Genomic DNA, 25686 nt, shown 5'->3' on the forward strand with positions numbered 1-25686 from the left:
TTTGGATCAGGTCTCAAGTGCCAGACAAAGAGTGGGAGAGACCCCAATTTCAAATTAAAAATATAAAAAGCATAATTCCAGTTATTTAAATCTTAGCACATTTTGTACAGCTACTTTTTTTACCATTGTAAAAAATATCCGCCTAACTAATGACCTTTAGCTGTTAATACGAATTAAACAAGTAGCACAACAGATGGACTTTAAAGGCCTGATTGTCTCTGGCCCTGGCACAGGTGTGCTAAAATGGGAAGACCCACAGAACCTTCTCTACACTCTTGTGCCAGGGACAATCATAATCTCTCCTTGGGGAAGTACAAAGCTGTGGGGAAGTCCTGGTCCCATCCCATCACCACCCTATCTGAGCGGTTGGATAGGAATGCGAGGCCACAGGAAGTAGCACCTCAAGGGATGCTGCAGCTTAGCCCATTCTCCTGTTTGCCTGGGATCTGGGAGAGTGATTATGTCTCCTGATGATGATCAGTATTCCTGCCAGTTAAAAAAAAGAATGGTTTTGGTGAAAAAACGTTTTAAGACAAAAAATGGCTTTTTGATCAAAACCAAACATTTTCATGGGCCATTTTCATTTTGGTAGAAATTTCATAACCACGCGCTCCCCCCACCTGGAAACTGAAAACCCAAAATACTTTCTGAAAATTGAAATTTTTATTCAAAACCCAAAATTTACCAAACTGACTTTTTTAAAAACTGAGAATGGTTTTCAAAAAACAAAAGTTTTGGAGGTTTCAGGGTGGGGGGTTGTGTGTCTGTCATTAACAACACATTTTCTTGGGAAATGCAGGGGGCCTTTTTTAAAATTTCTGATGATAAATGACAGCCTGCTCTATTTAATGTTATATGGAATGACACGGTTAGACTTTCTGTTGCCTGGAATAGCTCTGGCATGTCCTCCAGGTACGTTAGATAGGTACAGCCATTAAAGGTTCTGGTTAGAACTTGGGCTTGATTCTGCACAGTGCTCTCCAGCTCAGATCACCAAAATGCTGAAGTATGTGCTTAGCTTTAAAGAGGTTAATAGTCTCATTAACTTCAGCTTAATTTTAAATAATTTTTTTCTACTTTGGGCTGGCGTGCTCACCACTAGCTAGGAGTGTGTCCTTGGTTAATAATGCAAATACACTGACTAATATTAGTTCAAAATCTTAAACAAGTTTTCTTTGATAACATTCTATGAATATTTTACTAGTTTTAATGCTCCTTCAAGATGAATTTTGAGCTTGCATGCTCAAACTCTCAGAATCAATTTTAAATTCATGTTCCATGAAAATCTACACAAGAAACTAGATTATGAGTTACTCATTGAACAAGGAAATAAAGACAATGCCATATGTCATTTCAAATTTCAGGCACTAAATTTAGAATAGAAAGCCATAGTATAAATGAAATGTGTGAAAAATATGACTGAATGATTTCAGAAAGAAACACACAGGAGAAAGTCACAATCCATTTGTAGATGGTCCACAAACAGAAAAACAGGTGGAAGCTGGTGAATAAATTATTCTTTATTAAGTTCTCCATCAGCGTGAGCTCTGGAATCAATTTCTAATTTTTTGAACTTTTCATGTTTAACACACAACCTTCAGCACCAAAAAGAATGTGGAGGGGACCCTAGGCCTGTGGGAAGAAGGCTCCATAATAAATATGTATGGCATCACTTCAAATATCTTCATAGTCTTGAAAATCCCAAAAACTACTTAAAAAAAAAAAACAGATTAATGCTGTGTGGATGTGAAAAAGTCCCAGGATACTTGATATGCAGACATGCATTTGATATATAGCTTTCTGAAACCTACCTAACCACACACCTATTTAGAATGCTAAACTACTAAAGCAAATTCGTATTCCTTCCCTACATTCTGCCTTTTATATAAGACAAATGTTGTGTGTAATGTAACATTACATAAAAGTAGCCACAGTGACATTTACAACAGGATCTGGTGCCAAGGATCCAGTTTCACATTCTGTTGCTTCAAGGTCCATATGCTTATTCTGTCAGGCATCAAAACCATGGGATATTATGACTGAGTAAACTTTGTACCTAAGCCATCCAAGGACTGCAGTTGTGTTCCAAATCTGTATGTGGCAGGAGGAGCTGTGGGGGTAGGGCAAGGGAATCAGATTTTTTATTCCTATGCATATTCACTGGCACTCAGAGAGGATTTTGGTTTCTAAAGATGAGATGGAAGTTGAAACATAGGAACCTGCCTGCATTTACTATCACAAAGTACCATATGTTTAATTAATTAGTGTGACAGCAACCAATAAAATCCAGGAAATACACAGTTAAGCATGTTTTTCCATTCTTATCTCATAGCATCAGGAATGAAAAGTACCACAGCCTTGCTTTTGAATTTCTGGGTAGATGTCAGTTTGCATCATTGCCTTTACATTATTAAAATATAGATTTCATTTTGTGCCAAATTACTATTTCCCTCCCCCTTTTCAGAACCACTTTTTGAGGAAAAGGTTGATTTGTTTTTGTTTTTTGTCGATTTCAGGACAAGTTAAAGAAAGAAAACATACTTTTCCTCTAGTCCCTTATCTGCCAGACAACTCCAGTTTGACCAAAATGGAAGTAGCACCTGAGTCAGAACTGAAGAAATACTGCAAATTTCACCCTTCTGCTTGGAACAGAAGGGAGGGCCTGGAGGATACATTCTGCTTTCTGCACTGTGTTCTTGCATGCATTTAAGCCATGTGCCCTAAAGTTTTCACTCAATAGAGGAAGGTTAAGCACAGACCTGTCAACATTAAGAAGAAAACTTTTGCCAGATTGTTATATTATATAGGTTTTGTTCTTATTCGCATTCTGTTTGTTTGCATGCATGTGCGGGAGTATTTCAAAAAGGAGTTTCACAATTTTAATTAACTGTAAGGGGGAAAAGAAGGCAGTGAACTATGGCAAGTAGGAATGTCTTTCTTGACTTGGTGAGAGAGTGAAATGAACTTAATTCTTGTGAGAACAAAATCAAAAGGTAAGAATGATCAGGTTAAAGTCAAGAAAGGAACTCCCCAAACTAGTGTCTTCTGCAAAATGAAAAAGAAATAAGACTAAACCCTGTGCTATACAAATGACAGCAACCATAACAGGAGCATGTCATGTGGCTTATGCAGAACAGCATTTCCCACCAAAACTACTTGACTCTGAGGCATTTGGCCAGGGGTTTCACAACAGGTAAAGAGATAAGGAACCAAATTTTGTAATTACACCACTTACAATGCCATTCACTTTGATGGAGTTGCATGGGATATAAACTGGAGTAGAATTTGGCCTACTGACATAAGCTTAGGTATCTGCAGTGTTGTTGTAGCCACATTTGTCCGAGGATATTAGAGAAACAAGGGGTAAGGTAACATCTTTTCTTGGGCCATTTTTATTGGTGAAGAGGCAAGATTTCAAGCGACTCAGATATCTTCATCGAGGTCCTTCTCCAGCCTGAAGAAGAGCTCCGTGTAGCTCAAATGCTTGTCCCTCTCACCAACAGAAGTTGGCCCAATAAAAGATATTACCTCACCCACCTTGTCTCTCTAATAAACGTCAATAGTTAGGCTACGATAATCTGCAAATTCCATTGCCTATGCATGGGCAAGGATGAGCATAGTGGGCAGAACTATTAGGTTTTCTATTCAGTTTACAGCAGTTTACTGTACCTTTTAGATACTGGCCATTGGTAGGGGCTGTGCAGAATTGCTGCACCCCTGCAAACTGGGAGACTGTGCCTTCTTCTGTATTCCTGCAGGGGATGCAGCATACTCCTCCTTGTGAACCTCCCAGCTCCAGTGGTTGGTAAATGGGCAGAGGAACCCAGGGATTGGGACTACATTCTGCCATTGTGCAAGGAGACAAGAAGGCTAGTGGTTTATTTTGCTCTCCTCTCCCCCTTCTTACACCTTAGAGCAGCTGAATAGAATCAGTCACTAAGCTTGCACCGACTGATATCTTCATTTGCAGATAGTAACTACTGCAATAGCTATTATAGATCTTGAAAAGTTGATTTTGTTCAACTCTTATAACTGATACTTAATAAGACCCTAACCAAAGGGACTGGTGTGCAGTTACACAGCAAGGGGTGATGTGGAAACTGTTCAGAGAAGATGCAAGCAAGACAATGTAAGAGCAGCTTGGTTTGCCATGGTGAAAGTAGGTACCATGGCTTACCTCTCAGGACAGTTTTGTTTTACAGGGCCCCGTTACTTGATTGTCTCTTTCCAGCTGCACCATTTAATACTTGAAAGAAAGTTCTTGAGATGCAAACTAAAAGCTCTTCAGCTATACTGTGAAAATATGCAAACAAACTCCAAGACTACTTTCAGACTTAGAAAACTCTCTCATGCTCACACAGACCCTTTCAACTTGAAGGAATCCCAAGGCACTTTGCAACATGAAATATAGATGGCTAAATATAATTACAGCACCGTTTTTCAAAAGAGTTCTGAACAGACCTGAAATTCGGGAAATATGGGTCATGGGATAAGCACAGGAGCAACTCACAGCATATAAGTGTGGGGGATATGACTAGCCATCAGTTAACCAACGGCCAAATAAGTGCAGTCATTGTTAATATGTAGGAATCATTTCACTAACCGCTGAAATGCAAGCATCTCTAGGGTGGAACATGACTATTTTTAACAGTGCAGTACAACACTTGAAATGAAGAAGTAGTACATACTAAATTTAGGTGGCAGGAAAAATATAAGTAGATTGTAATAGCAGAATATAACTACCCAAATTGGAATTTGATCAGGACATTGGGCAAACACCACTGCTCTTTCTAAAAGTGCCAGGAAATCCTTAATTATAAGGTTTTGGAGTTTAGGAATTTGTCTTTACATATTATTCAAACGGCCTCTGTAACATCACAGTGACATCTCCAACACTGAAGCCTGGTTGATTTAAAGGGAATAGTGCTGTCTACAGATGAATGGCTTTTATGAATCATTACAAAATCCAGCTTTTAGAGGAGCTTTCACAAAGTTACTAAAACAATTACAAAATGATGGCACATTCATAAAATTTGGTGATGTTGGTCAAAAATCATTGATAAACTTCACAAAACAATTTGAATTTTTTACCACTAAAATTCTGAACAGTTCTTTACCTCCCTCTTATTTTAAAATTAGTTTCTTGAGAGAAAAGCATGGGAATAAAATGCATAATTACTGGGGAACAGAACTACCAAACAGGCCTACATGACTGAATTATGATTATCAGAATCAGTAAAAATGTTGTGGAAAATATGCAACAATGAGTTTTATATATAATTTATGTATGAAGTACTATTCACCCTGGAAATCAGTGATTGCTTCTTTGGAGTCATTCTGGTTGAATGTATCTGAGCAGGTTTCTTTTCAAAACTTCTATTTATGTCACCTTACTCAAAGCCATTTTATTCTAAGAGGAAAATGCATCTTTCTATATCAATATTATTTACTGTGAAGGAACAGTTCCTTAGAGCCATTCCTGACCATCTTGCAATTACACACACACAGATACAAACAAAGATCTAGTATAAACAGGTACAACTCCTTCTATTAAAGTCAATGGATTTTGACAGATTCAGACCTGGTGTAAGCCGGCAAAACTCCACTGACTTGACACAATGAGTTACACCTGCTAATACCAGATCTGAATTTCTCAGCTGGTTTAAAACACGCTTAATAGATTTTTAAACCTCAATGTATTGCCCCTTTTTGAAATTTTAAAAGCATTTAATTACTCTTCATTTCTTAGTAAATGTGCTTTAAAACAATCAAATGGGGTTTTCTGATGTACAGCAACAATAAGTATTTTTTTCTTCCACCAGTAATAATTTAAAACTGTCCAGTCTGTTTTATTTATTGATAATTGTTCCTCTGCGTGATTCTTTCTTGGGCTATAAAGTGCTCTTGCAGGTGAGTTGTTCCTGAGATCATTTGAACAGTAAATGAAAGAAATTTACAATACCCAAAAGGGACAGGCAAGAGAGCAATTATAAGTAAAGCACCACTAAGTCTTAACACCTTGCAAGTGCTTTTGAATATATGGACAGGAGGCTTTTCAAAGGCTGGACTGTAGGGTTCTCAATCCCTGAGCACAATGAAAAGATGCATGTTATCTCTCTGCTGCCTGCCTCACAGGATAATTTCTGCTCCAGTTCCTCAATGTAGAGTGGAGCAAAGAGGAAGAAGCCCTGCTCCAGCGGACAGCACAGCATTTTAGTTATATTTTACATAAAAATAAAATCCATCACCACCATGATAGGTATTAATAATAGCTACTACTGACTGAGCTTTTTTTCCTTTTTTGTGTGTGGCGTTTTATGGGTGTTGACATTTATTTATACCTTAAAAGCAGGTTTGGGATCCAGTAGATCACCTGGTAAATCTCCATAGCCTCTGACGGAAACACTTGAACAGCCAGTCCCAAGTGATCATGAAATCAAGTGAAAGTGAAATCCATCCCTGAGCAGAGGGCCAGCACAAGGCTTATACACTGCTTAAGACCAACTTAACCTGCTATTTTGAGGGTCTGAATGGGACATACTAATTTCTGCATATACATGAATACCACCCTATGGCTCAATTCTGGTCACAAAACTGCATTCCGGGGCACTAATTTACTTACATAATGGACATGTTTGAGAGGCTGGCAACAGCTTTCAAGAGAAATTCTTGATCCACTAATACTATACTCTGCTACAGTATCCTCTAAAAAATACATATTTGGATGTGCAGGTCCTGTCCCCAAAAAGAAAGACAAGGTTTCTCCAAAAGGGGGAGATCTTGAATTTCAAACAAGTTCTTCATACTCCTCTAACTGGAAACATACCAGGAAATAATGTATAGACCATAATTAATTCCAGACACCTAATGGAACAAACAACCACCTTGAGCATCCTCGTATGCATTAGTGTCTGACTATGTGAGTTTTTCAACACTTTTCAAGTAAGAAAGAGATCAAATTGCACACGGCATACTAGCATTTAGGGATACCATGTGGATTTATAACACCAAGAGAAATCTCAGTCGTCTAAAACAACAAATGGATTGCACTCATCCCAATAGATTGCTTTTTCTTCTCTGAAAGATGAGACATGGAAAATAGTTTTCAGACAAAAAACATTCAAGTGACTTATCAAAAGGTTCAAATTCGCCACATTTGGGATAAGAAATCCTTTAATTATCTGCATAGCATGTACACGGCTATTTGCGAGAAGGGATTTTAGTCGGATGGCTCACCTGCACAGGCACAAACATTGAAAAAGTGTGCTGAATTACCCACTCACCGGCTAGTACACTAAAAGTTCACATAGCACAGTACACATTTAACTCAGCAAGACGTGTACTGGTAGCTGTGGCTGATTTACACATTTTCAATCTCACTACTGACCGTTTCTTTAATCTGAGTTGGATCTTTCACCTTTTCCCAGCCAAAGTTCGCAGTGAATAATTCACCAGCCAAGAAGACAGAGGCGGCCGAATCATCACTGCATTATTCATTTGGACCACTGAATGTGTGAATGCACAAATTTATTTCACAGTACCTAACTTTTGAAATGTGCACCTTACAGTTGTACTCTCAGATGCCTACTGCATAGATGGTACTATGGCTTCATCTTACCTGCAACACTGGGCATCCTGGAAGAATCCTGATGGCTACTGGATTTGTTGCGGTTCTGATTTTTCTTTTTATTGTTGGCTGCTCGGACAGATCGAAAAAGCACTTCACTCGCCTTGAAGAATGCAACCATGAATGGCTGCTTTGATTGAGGCCCATGTCTTCCTATAAGGCCAGCTGATTTAACATTGATACTGCGACCTATAAAATAATGCAGACATACAATTAATACCGTACGCAATTTTGCTCTTTCTGGTTGCCAGATAAATATATGGGTGAAATCCTGGCGCAAATGACGTCAATGGGAGTTTTGCCATTGTCTTCACTGGGGAAAGGATTTTACCCATGATCCTGAAGTTACAATATTAGAAACCTTAACCTTATTTTGGTGAATGTAATCTAAAAGGCAGAGAACTCAACAGATTTATTTACAAAAGTTTCAGTAACTTCACAGACTCCCACTACATGAAAACATTGTCCACGCATTCTACACAAAACCCTGATATATTAATTCAGTGGTATATGTACTAATCTACTGCAAAGAAATAAATCAACTCCATTAACTTCTATGCTCTTGGAAAAGGATAACATGATGCAGTCATCTTAACATACATCACAAGTATGTTAAATCTGGAATTCTATTTCTCCAACTCAAATCAATAGGAACGAGAAGCATAGGCAATCAATATATTTACGCTTTAAACAATGTAAAGCATTACTCCAAGTTCATGTGAAGTCATCACTACATATACAGGGGCACTCAGTCTTTCAAGGGAAATATAAAAGAGTTTGAAATATGTGCATGATTGACTCCAGTTCTTCTCCTAAGGGATGTACGTACTTCTTTAAAATATTTGTTCAGTCAGGACTGTGTGGTAACCTCACTGTATTGGAGGAACTGACCCTCCCTAGAAGAAAAGTAAGCAAAACAAGTCATTGAAACTGCATCAGTGACATTTTAACAAATAAACCCTTGCTCTTAACAGAATTGACTTTGGCAGCATAAACACTTGTGTGTACGTGTATTATGCAGAGCCCTTCAACCGTCAGAAAAGAAGACCGTGTCACATGAAGCTGTGCAGCTGTGCAAGGCTGGGGGACACAGAGGTCCTGTAAATGTGAAGGTATTGGTCAAGAAATAGTCTATGCACTGGTGTGGGCAGCATCAGGGCACTCAACTATGGTACTAATAGATTGGAAAGGTTTGTTAAATAGCTACAAGGACAATAAAGGAGCATCTGCCTCACAAATGTACGGTATAATTCCATTAAACTTAATTTTACCAGAAAAAGACCTTACCAATAATCATAGGAGTAAACCTTAAACAAATAAGCCTATAGGTTTCCTTTAGAATGCAAACTTACAATGGCTCTGTGCCAGAGTCTATATTTCTTAGAAAAACTCTATCACTGGCGTAAATGAAAGAGGCAGTTTGATTTGTGGTTAAAGCAGTTTCCATTCTACTTCCACTGTAACAAATGTATTAATTCAGCTCAGACTTCCTCCTTCTGGCAGCCCTTTTGCTGTAAAAAGAGAAATTAGAAGTTCCAGCCAAATACCATACCTTGAACTGACCCACTTCAATACATAAACACTTTTACAACATGTTTATTCAGGTGTAGCACTTTAAATTGGTTTAAGATGTTTCCAGTGACAGAGAGCCCAGCAAAGGCAAAAGAAGAACTGAGAAAGTTAGCAGTTTTGGAGCAGAGTAACTGGCAACATATTCTGAACAATTTTGATAATTGCTTTTTTGACTAGAAGGGAAAAAATTATTTGTTGAAGCTACTGATTTCATTTTCAAATGGCTTTTTAGTTCTGTGTTTATCTAATTCTTCTCTTCATCTATTTAAATGACTATGAAATAACACATTAAAATTAATTTCTGAATGTTCAAGTCTTGTAGCAGGTCAGATATGAAACACTGTACAGACTATTCTCTATTCATTACAACATGGACCGACCAGCCACTTACCACAAAGTTCCAAGTTTCCTTTACTTTTCTAGAGGGAATTCTTTTTGTTCCAGTGACTTTCAGAATTTTAATTTTATCTGTAAAAGATTAATACCTTACTGGCAGACATTTTAGGAATCCTATTAGATTTATGTACTGAGGACTGTAAAAGATGTGTGTAAGTTCTCTAAATTTAAATCTAGGTTCACTGAATTTACAAAGGTGGATATTGTGTGAGAAGCAAAATACCCTTCAAACCCATGTGAACTCCCTTTAAAATAACTTTTAATATTATTAAGTTTCCTCTTGGTTTCCTTTAGACTTCAGCAGTGAGATGACTATTAAGATTCCACAAGCTAAGGTTTACTTACTTACTCAAGGTATAGAGATATAAACCATGAAAAAAAAAATTGAAGCCCATAACCCACACTCTTTTTAGACACAGAAGCAGTTTATGTGGCTCTATACCTTCTGTTTATTTGATCTTTTGAGTAGCCAAACTAAGTTTTTTTAGGAAAAGAGGTTTTTTTCCCCAACCCTACTGTGGATAAGGACACAATTCTACCAGACCTCAAGTCAACGGTAAAAGTCCAACTGAAGTTTTACTTCTAAACACTGAGTCCCATTACCTACCTTGGTTTATTATATGCTTTAGATTTAATTGCATCTTTCAGAAGATGATTCCTTATAAATATACACTTTTCACAAGTAGTACTAGCTACATTTTACATTAGCTAGATTAGGGTAATTACACAAAATACACATCAAACTATGTACTGTCTCCTGTAGGTTACTTCTGTGCAGACTACAGAAAAAAATCTAAGAATTTGCATTTGCAGAGCATCCACAAGACTGCTCCCTGGGAAGAACAGGAACCCCCTTAGACCAAAGAATATAAAAGTTTGCCTCTCCATAAACCTGGGGATCCCTCAAACCCCATGCCTCTGAACTGCCTCAAGCTCCCTTCCCTACTCTACCTCATCCAATGTGCCAAAGGTTGCTTGTTAGCCACTGCTCCGAGACTAAACCTTCATCTGTAGTGCCGATTTCAGGAGGTGTTCTACACTGTGGCAAGGGAAATGGATAAGTTAATGCTTAACAAGGTCTGCCAACATTAGTTTATCAAAAGGTCTTGAACGGCTAGTGACAGGGACAGTTACCACTCAAAACTTAATATATCTAAATGAATTAGCTTGAGAGAGATACACAGATTCACTTAGCAAAATTTTGAAAGCTGTTCTAATGTGCCAATTCTTTGCAGCCAAAACCTTTGGCTTTTACTCCACGTGCCAGCAAACCCCCTTTTGACTTCACTAGAACTGCAGGTTCTGGTCCTCTTGAGACACAATTCTCCTCGTTATGCTATTAGTGTGATATATTCCAAAAACTGTTGCATCACTCAGGCTGCATCATCCCTTTCAGAGTCATATCAAATGGCAAAGTGCAGCAGTCCAGATCCCTTAAGCTGATTTCTCTGACCCTTCACAGGCGTCAATTAACTCTTCTATTAATAATTAGATCACAGTTACATTTATCTCGCACCTTTAATCCTGAAAGATTCCAAAGCACATATCTCCAGTACTGTATATACATACAGAATCACAAAAATACCATCAACATTGAAGTGGAGGGCAGCAAGCTGGTGATTAGCCGGCACTCAGCTCACTGAGCAACAAGGACCAATCCCTACTCTTGAAAAAAATATGCAGATCATTCAAGAATTACTTTTCAAGATGAGGATCCAGAGAGTCCCCATAACCTTCTCTATCCTAAATATGCCAGCATGCACTTCGCAACCCAATGAAGATAACTGATGGTTACTTATTTGTAACCAGTGTTCTTCAGGATGGTCTTTGAACATTCATTTTCTTTGGGATGCATTGACCAAGAGCATCTGGGATGGTGGAATCTTCTAGTTGTAGTGCCGCCCTTCCTTCCCCTGCCTTTGGCTTGGTCATAGAAGGGGCATGGCACCCATTGCCACCTCAGTTACTTCCAATCACTAAAGTCGAATATGAACTAACCCTAAATTAGGACTCTGCAAGAGGAGAGAAGGTGGATGGGGAAAGTGAATATGCAGAGTCCATCTCGAAGAACTCCTGTTACAAGTAAGTAATGTTCATTTCTTCTTCGATAATCCTCTGCATATTCCCATTCTTGGGTTGGTTTGGCAAGCAGTACCATAAACTGGAAGGAGGGAGCATAGTCCTACCTAAACAATGACTGAAGTACTGCCCTGCCAAACTGTGCATCACACCTGGATGTCCTAGCCAGTGCATAATGTCTTGTAAAAGTATGCATGGAGTTCCATGTAGCAGGCAGCCTTCCATCAATATCAATAAGGGGAATATGCTTAGTGAATGCTACAGATGTCACAACTGCTCTAGTGGAATGTGCTCAAGGGGAGCAGGAGGAGAGAGTGAAGCTGCTCGGTAACACTCTTCAATACACAGCCTGACCCAACTACAGAGGGATTGTGCTGAAATGGCCTGACCCCTTGAAGAGCCAGCATATGAAATAAATAATTTGGGAGAAGACCTAAAGCTCTTAGTTCTGTCCTAGTAGAATGAGAGCTCTCTCTTCACATCTAAGGAACATAATCTAGATTCTCCTTTACTTGTAATAGTTTTGGGGGAAAATAGGTAAATTTATACTTTGATTTATATGAAATTCTGAAACCACCTTTGGAAGGAAGTTATGGTTTGATCTAAGAACCACCTTATTTTTTATGAAAGGCTGTATCAGAGGGGTCCAGCATCATCACATGAAGCTCGTGGACACTGCTGGCAGAAATGACTGCTATTATAAAGGCTGTCTTCACAGAGGGATGAAACAAAGAACAGCTTACTAGTGGTGCAAACAGCAGACACAGCAGCCATATTAAAACGAAGTTTAAATTCCACGGAGAGACAGGATCTCAAATTGGGGGCTACAGATTCAATAAACTTTTTAAAAAGATTTTCTTGCCAGATTATTTGTGCATTATGGATTTACCATCAGTGTAAGTATGGAATGCTGCTGTTTCCGCTAAGTGGACTTTAATGGAGGAGAGAGAGACAAGCTCATTGTCTTTAAGTGTATCAAGTATTACAAAACCAGTTGCATAGAGACAGAAACTCCTATTAGTTGTCCAGATAACATATCTCTTCCATTTGAAATTGTAGCTGTTTTGGTAGATGGTTTTTGAGCATTAATAAGAATTTACTGCACTTCACTGGAGCATGAAAATGGCGATCGGGGGAGGTCCTGGATGACTGGAGAAAGGCTAATGGAGTGCCCCATCTTTAAAAAAGGGAAGGAGGAGGATCCTGGGAACTACAGGCCAGTCAGCCTCACCTCAGTCCCTGGAAAAATCATAGAGCAGGTCCTCAAAGAATCAATTCTGAAGCACTTAGAGGAGAGGAAAGTGATCAGGAACAGTCAGCATGGATTCACCAAGGGCAAGTCATGCCTGACTAACCTAACTGCCTTCTATGACGAGATAACTGGCTCTGTGGATGAGGGGAAAGCAGTGGACGTGTTGTTCCTTGACTTTAGCAAAGCTTTTGACACGGTTTCCCAGAGTATTCTTGCCAGCAAGTTAAAGAAGTATGGGCTGGATGAATGAACTATAAGGAGGATAGAAAGTTGGCTAGATTGTAGGGCTCAACAGGTAGTGATCAATGGCTCTATGTCTAGTTGGCAGCCGGTATCAAGTGGAGTGCTCCAAGGGTCGGTCCTGGGGTCGGTTTTGTTCAATATCTTCGTTAATGATCTGGGAGGATGGCATGGACTGCACCCTCAGCAAGTTTGAAGATGACACTAAACTGAGAGGAGTGGCAGATACGCTGGAGGGTAGGGATAGGATATAGAGGGCCCTAGACAAATTAGAGGATTGAGCCAAAAGAAATCTGATGAGGTTCAACAAGGACAAGTGCAGAGTTCTGCACTTAGGACGGAAGAATCCTGTGCACTGCTACAGACTAGGGACCGAATGGCTAGGCAGCAGTTCTGTAGAAAAGGACGTAGGGGTTACAGTGAACAAGAAGCTGGATATGAGCCAACAGTGTGCCCTTGTTGCCAAGAAGGCTAACGGCATTTTGCGCTGTATAAGTGGGGGTACTGCCAACAGATCAGGGGACGTGATGGTTCCCCTCTATTTGACATTGGTGAGGCCTCATCTGGAGTACTGTGTCCAGTTTTGGGCCCCACACTACAAGAAGGATGTGGAAAAATTGGAAAGAGTCCAGCAGAGGGCAACAAAAATGGTTAGGGGGACTGGAACACATGACTTATGAGGAGAGGCTGAGGGAAGTGGGATTGTTTAGTCTGCGGAAGAGAAGAATGAGGGGGGATTTGATAGCTGCTTTCAACTACCTGAAAGGGGGTTCCAAAGAGGATGGATCTAGACTGTCCTCTGTGGTAGCAGATGACAGAACAAGGAGTAATGGTCTCAAGTTGCAGTTGATATTGGATAGGTTGGATATTAGGTTTGATATAAGTAAAAACTTTTTCACTAGGAGGGTGGTGAAGCACTGGCATGTGTTACCTAGGGAGGTGGTGGAATCTCCTTCCTCCGAGGTTTTTAAGGTCAGGCTTGAGAAAGCCTTGGCTGGGATGATTTAGTTGGGGATTGGTCCTGCTTTGAGCAGGGAGTTGGACTAGATGACTTCCTGAGGTCCCTTCCAACCCTGATAATCTATGATTCTCAGATTTTTCCAAATCTTGTATTTTCCACTGAACAGATGGAGTAACTCATTATACCACTGTTGTCTTGGTCATGCTGGGGCAACTAGAACCATCCTGGTGAATCTTATTTTCTTTGAGGGTTAGGAGAAATGCATTTACATCAGCTACATTTCCCAGTCTAAGAGGAATGTGTTCCTCAATGACTGTTTGTCTGAGCCCAGTCTCAAGGAAAAACAAGCACATTTTGTAATGAATTTTCAGTGAATAGATCTAGGTTGTGAATTCCCCAAAGGTTGAAAATGTTCTGAATCATTGAGTCCTTTAGAGACCATGTATGCATCTGCGAGGAATCTCTGCTCAGATGATCTGCAAGCTCACTGTGCTGTCCTGCAACACATAAGGCAATTGGGGAAATGTTGTATAGGATATGCCAGTCCCAAAGTTTTGTCCCCTGGATTACCACATCCTGAATCTCCAGAAGAAATGCCTTGAGAACCCACTGACTGACCTTCAGTTCTAACACGTTTATGTGTAGTAAGGATTCCTTCTCATTCCAAAGACCTCAAATGTAAAGGTTGAGGAGGTGTGCACCCCAGCCTATTCTGGACTCATCTGTGGTGACCATTTGCAAAGGAGGAAGTGGATTTAACGATGCTCCCTTGAGGACATTTTTTGGTTTCAGTCTCCATATTAGAAAGACCACCTTTCTCAGAATGGTGAGTTTTTTGAGCATATTGTCCATAGTGGGTTTGAAGTTCTTTAATAGCCAGTGCTGAAGTGGCCTCATTCTGAGTCCGGTATATGAGGACATATACGTTGTGGATACCCTGAAGCCCATTAACTCCGGGAAATACATTATCCTCTGAGAGGGTTGTAGCAGCAGTATAGTGGTCTTTAGTTCCAAAACTGTCTCCCTTATGGAATCGAGGATTCCCCCAATGAAGGAAAGCTTTTGTGATGTAATCAGAAAGGACTTCTCTTTGTTTATGAGAAGACCTATGGTTTCAAACAGAGAAAAAGTGACCTGAATGGCTTTGTTTAAATCCTTTACATACGGGGCCTTGAGCACCCAATCATCTAAGTAAGGGGTAACAAAGATCCCTTGTCTTTTTAAATGTGCTGCTACTGGAGTCAGCCATTTGATAAAATCCCTGTGTGCAGTGGAGAGGCCAAAGGGTAAGACTCTGTATTGGAAATGATCCAAACCAAAGGACAAAATGTAGATAGTTGTGGTGAGATGGTCTTAGGGGGATGTGGAAATATGCATCTTTGAGGTCAAGAGCAGCAAACCAATCCAGGGTTGATAGGGAGGGAATAATCAGAGCCAGAGATAGCATTCTGAATTAAAACTTCCTGACATATTTGTTTAGAGGCCTGAGATCCATAATTGGTCTGAAACCTCAATTTTTCTTCAGGATTAGAAAGTAGAAACCCTTGTTTCTGTAAATTAAAGGTACTTCTTCTACAGCCCCTGCTTGCAGTACAGCTTGTACTTCTGCTTTTAATCTGTCATGAAAAGGGAGGACAGTGGAGGGGGCTACATGGCAGAAAGGATTTGAATTGGATGGAATAACCTTCCATTACTGTGTCTAAAATCCACATGTCCAAGGTGATAGTTGTCCAGATGTAAGCAGGGTCTGAATGAATGCTTCCCTGATAGCTAGTTGGAAGAGGAAAAGACTGTGGGTGTGTTTATGTAAATACAGTTTGCTCCGGCTCTGTTTACATAATCATTTACAGCTGTGTCAAATGATCAACTTTGTCTGGTGTTGGGTACAAATGATCTTAGTACTGAATGCAGGGGTAGTGAAATATGGTTACCAATGTTGTAATTATTGTAGGAATACAGGAAAGCAGGACTGTTCTTAACCTGTCCAAAATGGGGGGGGGGGGGCACCCTCAGTTGAAAGAACTTCATTAAGCAGGGGCTCCAATGTCAAAGCCCTGTGAAAATAAGAGGGATGGGGATAGGAGTCCTGGTCAGGAGATTGCACAACCCCTGTCGTCGTCCCCCCCCAAGGGGTCCTCTGTTCTTTCCCACTGTTCAAAGAATAGAGCTAAATAGACTTCATTTGGAGCCTCTTTTGTTAATTTAATTGCTCATTTAGAGCTGAAACCAGTTGTGGTAGGACTGTGTTTCTGCCCTGCCTGCTAAGAGCGAAAATCACTGAGAGACTGATGTGCAGAGGTCACAGCAGAGAGGCAGAAAGTGACTAACAGTCAGCTGGTGAATGATCAGCCAGCAGGGCGGCGGCAGAGAGGCATGATTAGCAGGCAGCAGCAGAGAGAAGTGACCAACAGGGTGGCTGGTGGAGGGGGCACAATGAGAGGGTTAGCTCAGTGGTTTGAGCATTGGCCTGCTAAACCCAGATTTGTGAGTTCAGCCCTTGAAGGGACCATTTAGGGATCTGGGGCAAAAATTGGGGATTGGTCCTGCTTTGAGCAAGACTAGATGACCGCCTGAGGTCCCTTCCAACCCTGATATTTTATGAGAGCATTGAGCTGGTGGCCAGTAAGCAGCCAGCAAAATTACAAAGTCCATTATTATGTCCTGAGTCATCCACTTGCAGCAAGGCACTCATTTTGTCTTTAAACAGAAAGTACTTATTTACCTTCAACAGTGTTCAATAAGCAACAAAACACATTTTACAAATTAACCACAGCTTAGGAGGATAGTAGCAATTCTTGTAGTATTTGGATATATTTTTAGCTTAAACTGAAAAATTTAGTGAGGATGGAGAGATCTGCTTGTGAGGATCATTATGCCAGAGCAGTCTCATTGACTTCAAGCAGAAGAATCTGTGCAGCGTTGGGCCAATGAGGCTAAACAGCACAAATAAAACTTTCCCTTAATATTTTCCCCTTCATTGCAGTTAACTACACTCACACAAACCCCACTCAAAAACAATGTGTGATCATGTAGAATCTGTGTTGCACTGCTTTGACCCAACAAAGTCAGGCCACTTAAGTCCCACCATGCCTAGGCCAAAGTCAAAGCTGAAGTTTTAGCTTTAATTTCTGGCAATCTTCCTGTTGCTGCCTTAAGTGAGACCAGCAAAATTAATTTTACATTTTTTTTTGTCATTTATCTATACATGTTGAAAGTGGTATTTGAAAAGCACTTTAAGGCAAGCTCCCTGGATAATTTATGAACATCTGAGGATCCATGGAACAGTATATTCTACTACAGTATGATATATTATTTAAAAGAAAAATGTTGTAATCATATAAAAATATGGCCCTTTAAATATTTGACCTATTCTTTACATTTAATGCACTTAAACTGTGAATGGTATGTGGGAGTCTTTCAACTTTCTTGGCATGCTTACTGTATTTTCAGCAAGAGGATAAAATAGGGAGAGATTGGATTCTTCAGTCATCCATTGGAGGAGTTAAAAAGAGCCAACAGTCTTCCAAATAAAACTAACCAAACTCCTATTTTTACATCTGGCATGCTGGCAACTTATTTAAGTGATGCAGTGGGGCTGATTCTGAACTCATATTTATCCCAGTGAAAGTCAACGGATCACTGTGAAATCACTTTTGATGTTCTCTATCTGTTTAAGCTTGAAAGCTTGTCTCTTTCACAAACAGAAGTTGGTCCAGTGAAAGATATTACCTCCTTGCTCTTTAGTATAAGTGATTACAGACTCAGGCCTAGTGTTTCTACTATTTAAGTATCAAATGTGTACTCAGTTCTGTAACATATGGTCCCTCTTTTAAGGAGCTCATAATCTAGTTTATCTACAAGAAGAGGCATCACTGAATGTGCAGACTCATGTGGCTCAGTTTACCTATAAATACAGCTAATAGATGGGCAATACATTATACAAATGTTCCATACTTGGTGGATTAATACTGATGGGCCTCATGGAGGAAAAAAATTAAGAAAGGATTTAAAAGGAAAGGTTGCTCACTGACACACAAGGAGACAGGTGGAATTCTAAGAGTAAGGGACACCCAGTACAATGTGGCCCTGATCCTCACTCTAGCCTTCAAGCAGTACCAGAATAATAATTATAGGGGGAGCAAGTAGGGACCCACATATTTAGGTTGCCTAAGACTTTCCATTATAAAGCATTTTTGCAACCATTTTTCTCTGAGAAGCTCTCACACCTAAATTGTTTGTGGGAGGATCCACTTGCGCTATAAAATGCCTTTTCTTTGTCCCAGGAAATGCCACTCAAATTTGGCTGAGACAAAGTAAAAATACAAACAAAAGTACAGGTAAAATACAAGTAAAACTCTCTCTGACTTGCAGCCTCAGGAAAACTTTGGCAGCCTGCCCAAATCACTGAACTTTCAAAGGCCGGGCTCATGCCGCCATGAAAGCATCAGCTCCACTGCCACCAGATGCTGCACTGAAGCTGACTAGCCCCAACGCAGCATGTGGTCCCAGCGGCCCAGTTATTCTCCCACCCTTGGGGCACTATAGGAGGCAAGATCTTCCCCAACTCCCGGGTGGTAAGAAATGGAGGCTAATGGGGGGAGGTGTGAAAGAGAGAGAGGCAGGCCAGGCTCCCCACAACCACCCCCCAAACCCAGCACATGGCACAAGTGTCCAATCTCCCACTCTGTGGGCAGCACCTGGGACAGGAGCTACTGCAAATCTGGGGGAGAGGACAGAGAGCACACCACTCCAAGTTGGGCTTCCCTAGACCCAGTAATCCACATCCCCTCCTCTGAGAAAACAGCCGAGGTAACAGAGGCAGACTTGGGGCAGCTGCTCCACACAGCATGCACATTTCAAACCCTGACAGAATCCCAAGGGGAATCTTCACAATAATAAACGCTGCTAGAAGCAGCTTTAACTCTTTCAAAGTCACTCTAAGATTCTAACCCCACAATGCTCAGCAACAGGAGAAACAGCCAAGAGCAGCATGGACATAGAAAGCTGCATGGAAAGTGCAGGGTCTAAAAGCTCTTCTTGAAGCTGAGCTGAGATCTATGTGTCTGCAGTCTGCTCTCTCTCTGGATTTTCTGTCCTTGATGTTACAGAGATACATTTTCTTTCTCCTTTGTATTGAGGAGAGAACATGTTGAGTTCTCTCCAGAGTGAACAATATGACAGCAAAAGAAATACCGATACTTTTTCATCTCCCCTGGGTTCTTATGTTCCTGTAGTAAAAATGATGTGCAAACTGTCACTAATTTCCAATTATACAAATGTTAAGCGTGAAAACAAAAGGTGCTGAGTCACTCACACTATTTTTAAAGGCCTATGGGGTGCATGCTCGATACACAGGAAAAGCATAAAATTAATGAATTTTCACATTGTTTCTGCATCTGCATAAATTATATGTTGGAATTCATCTAGTACCCCATTCGTATCAGTGTGAAAGCGATCACCTGATTTTAAACACCACAGAGGCTTTCAGCATCAAAAGGATGGAATCAGCATGAAGAATGCCGAGGAGATATATGTAGACATTTAAAAAAAGACAGAATTAAAAAAAAAAAAAAAACCAAACATGATCCTTAATTTACCACAGCTCCAGGGAAATGGTAAATTATATGTTGACAGCTTCCATGTGTGTTATGCAACTCTTCATTTTTACTATTAACAGAAAAATGGCTACATTTCATACCAAAGGATGCCTGTGATACCAAATACATCTTAAAGAAAACAACACATTCCAATGCCATGTGAACATTTGTACATTTTCAGCATTTTCAAGGGCAAAAAAATGAACTACAATAACCAAACATTTCTTACTCTTAATGCATTATTGTTTTAAAATAGTAATGTTCTTGATTTTTAATTTAAACTTTATTTTTCAGACTTCACCAAGGGGGATGGCACAAGGAAAATATCCATTTTTCTAATTCCCTGAAAATTCCTCTACAAATGACATTCAGAAAATAATTACTAATTAATATTGTATTGCAGTAGCACCTGGAAGGCTGGATCATGATTGGGGCCCTATTGAGCAGGTGCCATAGAAATAAATACAAATAAACACAGTCTTGTCCTCAAAGAGCTTATCACTTTGGGTCCCAATCCTTCATCTGGATCCCCTGGCATGGACCCTAGCACCCAAGCAGAATCCCGTTTATTTCACTGGGACTCCACATGGATGCAATGCTCTGTACCAATGGATCTTAACTAGGAAGCAGGGCCTAAAATCTCTCAGTGTTTTCCAGTGCACAGCCCAGTCCTGCATTCCTCACTCACTTAGAGCTCCAGTGGAAGTTACAGAGAATTTTTCTTGAGGACTGCAGGATCAGGGGTCTGTTCTAATGCCCACTGAAGTCAATGGAAGGCTTTCCATGGAGTTGAATGGGCCCTGGATCAAGCCCCATGTGCATATATAAAATAGATGGGAGGCGGGAAGAGGGGGTTCTCTGATTCATGGACAGAATCTGTTACATACTGAGTAGTGTAAAAATACATATTCCATCTGTGCACAAACACGTCATTCAGTGGTCTATGTTTATAGTATAATAGGTTCCAGAAATAAATGCAATTCAATAAAAATAATGAAAACCTTAAGACCAAAATTCTAGGAGTATCTAAGGATGATTTTCCTATTACTAAACTAAAGAAGTTGCACAGCATAACTCTCTCCTAGAACTTTACCAAAATCTTTACTCACTATGGATGTGTACTCTTCTGGCATGAATCAACTGAAAAGTTAAAAAAGTGAGGAAAGAGGAGAACTACCTTTCAAAATGAAGGTCTTCATTTAGCTAAAACATCACAGAAATCAGACAAGTCAGGCATAGAAATTCAAACTGCCTATGGCACTCGCACTTAAGCAGAAAATTACCTGTCATCTGATTTTGGGAACAAGACAGGAGTAATATCTATATAAAGATGAGCTGTACTTAGACAATTTCTCCAATGTGTAAGTTAAAAGATTACTTTCTACCTATACAATCTCTCATTATTAACTGAATTTTGATGCTAGTGCCAACAAATTGCTTCACCTCTTTCTTTCCAAATTTTCTTACTGAATGCCTCCCATAGGGTATTCAAGAATATTTAACTTTTAAATATTTAACTCTTTAAAAGAAGATGAATTTACATGAAGCTCTTGAAAAAAAAGCAGCTAAAATTTCTTCTGCAGTAGGAATATTATTTTATATCCAATACTATGTTTTATATCCATGATTATACCCAAAAACCTATGTTTAAAGAACATTAAATGTATGTATACACTGCTATGTAAGCACAGGGTGAGTAGACCCTGGGTTTGTTAATCTAGGGCTTGAGCATCTACACTCATTCGTAACTCCAGGTTAGGAATTGTTGAACCCTGGGACTCCAGCATTATTATCCGAGACCTACCACTCATATCCCAGGACTTCCTAGAACCCTCCCAAACTGTGGTCATTCTAGCCCTTCATTCATGGTGTTGTGTGGGAAAACTTGACTGTCCACAGAACTTCAATGTCCAGAAGACAAAAAAAGTCGGACCCCTGGTAACGTGGAACACTTTTGATGGACTCCCAGAGTATGAGTCTATTGCTTTACAGTGTAGACTCAGGCCCATTAGAGCTTGAATCCTAGATCCTAGCTTCACTCAGTCTCAGACCCTCCACCCCATGGGATCCTGAGACCAGGCCCTGGTCTCAAGCATGACTTGTGTGTAGATGGATGGGAGGGTGGGGGGTTAGGCTTGGGCCTGAGTTCAAACCCTGTTCTTACACTCCATACCCTTACGGCTGTAAGCATTTTTTAACACGGGCAAAACAATGTCAGTTCCTGTTTCTCTTCTGATTCTAGCAAAGAGCTGAACCAATTTTGCTGAAATTAAAAAAATAAAATAAAAATGCAGCCTCAAGCATACACTTCATATGGAAAATTTCAGCCCAAATGGTTAAAGTTCGGTTGCTTATAACTTGCCAAAAACAGAGTCTCATAATGGGAAGTGTCAAGTAACCAATAACTTTAGGCAGCGCCACAATTCGAACACATACTGCTTTTCAGGGTTCTGCTCTTTATCACCTTGTAGGTAGACATCCTGAGATTATATTAATTTACAACAATTGCTGATGGATAGGAATAGTAACTTATGAATTAAAAATACATTGGTGAAATAATGCAATATCAATTTTTGGGAGGCAGGCAGGAAATCACCTATTTTTATTTTTCATATTATTTTTATAAGGAGAATGATCATGTATTTGTTAATTTCTAGGGCTGTCAATTAATTGCAGTTAACTCACATGAATAATTAAAAAAATGTGATTAATCATAGTTTTAATCACACTGTTATACAATAGAATACCAATTGAAATTTATTAAATATTTTGGATGTTTTTCTACATTTTCACATACTGTATATTGTATTGTGTGTTGTAACTGAAATCAAATTTTATATTATTATTACAAATATTTGCACTTTAAAAATGAAAAACAAAAGAAATAGTATTTTAATTCACCTCATACAAGTACAGTAGTGTAATCTCTTTGTTGAGAAAGTGCAATTTACAAATGTAGATTTGTGCGTTTCATAACTGCACTCAAAAACAAAACAATGTAAAGCCTGCTTGTAGAGCCTACAAGTCCACTCAGTCCTACTTCTTGTTCAGCCAATAGCTAAAAGAAACTAGCTTGTTTGTATTTACAGGAGATAATGCTGCCCTCTTCTTATTTACAATATCACCAGAAAGTGAGAACAGGCATTTGAATGGCACTTTTGTAGCTGGCATTGCAAGTTATTTACGTGCCAGATATGCTAAACATTCATATGCCCCTTCATACTTCGGCCACCATTTCAGAAGACATGCTTCCATGCTGATGACACTCGTTAAAAAAATAAATGTATTAATTAAATTTGAGAGTGAACTCCTTGGAGGAGAGTTGTATGTCCCCTGCTCTGTTTTACCCGCATTCTGTCATATATTTCATGTTATAGCTGTCTCGGATGATGACCTAGTACATGTTGTTCATTTTAAGGACATTTTCACTTCAGATTTCACAAAACGCAAAGAAGGTACCAATGTGAGATTTCTAAAGATAGCAACAGCACTCAAACCAAGGTTTAAGAATCTGAAGTCCCTTCCAAAATCTGAGAGGGATGAGGTGTGGAGCATAAGACTTTCAGAAGTCTTAAAAGAGCGACACTCCGATGTGGAAACTACAGAACCCGAACCACTAAAAACGAAATCAACCAGCAGAAGGTTGATTTATCTGACTCAGATAATGAAAATGAACATGCGTCGGTCCGCACTGCTTTGGATGGTTCTCGAGCAGAACCCATCATCAGCATGGATGCATGTCCTCTGGCATGGTGGTTGAATCATGAAGGGACATGAATCTTTAGTGCATCTGTCACATAAATATCTTGCGATTCCTGTTACAACAGTGCCATGAGAAATCCTGTTCTCACTGTCAGGCAACATTGTAAACAAGAACCAGGCAGTATTATCTCCTGCAAATGTGAACAAACTTGTTTGTCTGAGTGATTGGCTGAACAAGAAGTAGGACTAAGTGAACTTGCAGGCTCTAAAATTCTACATTGTTTTATTTTTGGATTCAGGTTTTTTGTACATAACTCTACATTTGTAAGTTCAAATTTCAAGATAAAGGGATTGCACTTTACAATAAAGGGATTTTATTAGGTGAATTGAAAAATACTATTTCTTTTGTTTATCATTTTTACAGTGCAAATACTTGTAATCAAAAATAAATATAAAATGAGCACTGTATACTTCGTATTCTGTGTTGTAATTTAAAACAATATATTTGAAAATATAGAAAATATCCACAAAATTTTAAATAAATGGTATTCTATTATTGTTTAACAGTGTGATTAATAGTAAGATTAATTTTTTAAATTTCTTGACAGCCCTATTAATTTTATATAATTTCTTGAATGAGTTGACATCTGTCTTTGCTGCATGTCAGAAGATGATGCAGCTACTCTGGATTTAGTCCACTTCTGTAACCAAGAGCTGAATTTGGCAGAGAATCACCAGTTGTCAGTAGACAATATGACAGTGGAAGGATACTTTATCAGAGCACTGCAGTATGGTTTTTGAAAAATAACTCATTTTGGTGGAAAGTAGTTTTTCAGTTAAGAGTTCACAGGCATTTTCCATACAGCAAGACAGTAATTTTAAACAAATAGCTTTCTGGAAAAATTAAGATGGTGATTTACCCCCTTTGAATGCACCAATGCGTGTTAGTTACCTAATAGCCTGATCTACTAACACTTACTAATGGGTGCATACTTACTACCAAGGATATTCCCACCGATGTGCCTATGTTCAGCGGCAAGCATTTGCTCACTTATGATCCTGCAAGCAAGCTACTTTGTGGAAGGTTTGCAGTCTCCCAAAAACCATATACTAAAATGCAGTGTCAGATTTAAAAAAATGACAGAAAAACTGTTGAAGCCTCATTTATTTATTATTGTCTCACTTATTGAAAACATCTGTTCCCACAGTAACTTCAGCAAAAAGGAGCTCTTAGATCTGTGAATAAAAATGGGCAATATCTTCATAAGGCAAGGGCCTGGGTGGGGACCTATCAGAGAAGGAGTTGGGGAGACTTTCTAAAGCTGGGAATGTTCACAGACTGATGAATGAGAAATGCAATTTCTGAACCCAGATCATTAACAATGAGAAAGTGCTGCCTAGGCAGAGGAAAAAAGAAAAATATCAATCCTGACCCCAGAATTTCTTCTGGTCCTTATTAACGTCATGTCAGCTAATGTTCAGATTAACTGACACCATAGATCACCTGACCTCCGACACAAATACTAAACTGACAGGTCAAGAGTTTAATTTGGAAGACTTTTTGTGGAGTATGGGCTAGTTAAACCATTTCAGAGATCATATGATAACTCAGTTTACTAGTATTTCACTTTTAATTGGTTTTTAATGATGCGTATGTAGAGGCTAAATTCTCTAGAATATTCTTTGTAACTAAACTTGCATTTATGCATAAACTGTATGCAGCTGTGTTTAGAAGACATACTTTTAAATGACCAGTATAACCAGGGGTGTGAATGTCTGGTTCAGCAGAGACAAGTTGCTATTTTAGTAAGATGGCAGATTTTTTATTCAGCAGGGGACTGGGGTTATTCCCTTCCCCATTCCTTGCCCTAAAGCTAGGTGAGGGAAAGTGGTATGAATTTTATCCCAGGTTACTGCATAGGGTTCAAGTATTCACTTTACAACTGATCAGGAATTTTGCAGGACAAGGTAGGTTTCAACTAACCTCCCCATTCAAAACATATATTTTCAAAATAAAAGTTTCATATTTTGGTTTCAAAACCAAATGTTTTGACATCTTAGCCCTGGTCTACACTGGGGGCGGGGAAATTGATCTACGTTATGCAACTTCAGCTACGTGAATAACGTAGCTGAAGTCGACGTACTTAGATTGATTTACCATGGTGTCTTCACCACAGTGAGTCGACTGCTGACGCTTCCCCGTTGACTCTGCCTGCGCCTCTCACGGCGCTGGAGTGCAGGAGTCGATGGGAGAGTGCTC

General features: G+C 39.5%; 1 protein-coding gene across 1 annotated transcript in view; it reads right to left on the reverse strand.

Moving 5' to 3' along the window:
• The window catches only part of BMP5 (bone morphogenetic protein 5), a 72112-nt gene that overhangs the window by 9451 nt on the left and 36975 nt on the right, over positions 1-25686 (reverse strand). Inside the window, exon 4 of the mRNA XM_073335124.1 lies at positions 7619-7816. Coding sequence (XP_073191225.1) covers positions 7619-7816 — 198 coding nt within the window. The remainder of the gene's footprint in view (positions 1-7618; positions 7817-25686) is intronic.

The sequence above is a fragment of the Lepidochelys kempii genome, chromosome 3 (assembly GCF_965140265.1).
Source record: "Lepidochelys kempii isolate rLepKem1 chromosome 3, rLepKem1.hap2, whole genome shotgun sequence".
NCBI classification, from domain to species: domain Eukaryota; kingdom Metazoa; phylum Chordata; order Testudines; family Cheloniidae; genus Lepidochelys; species Lepidochelys kempii.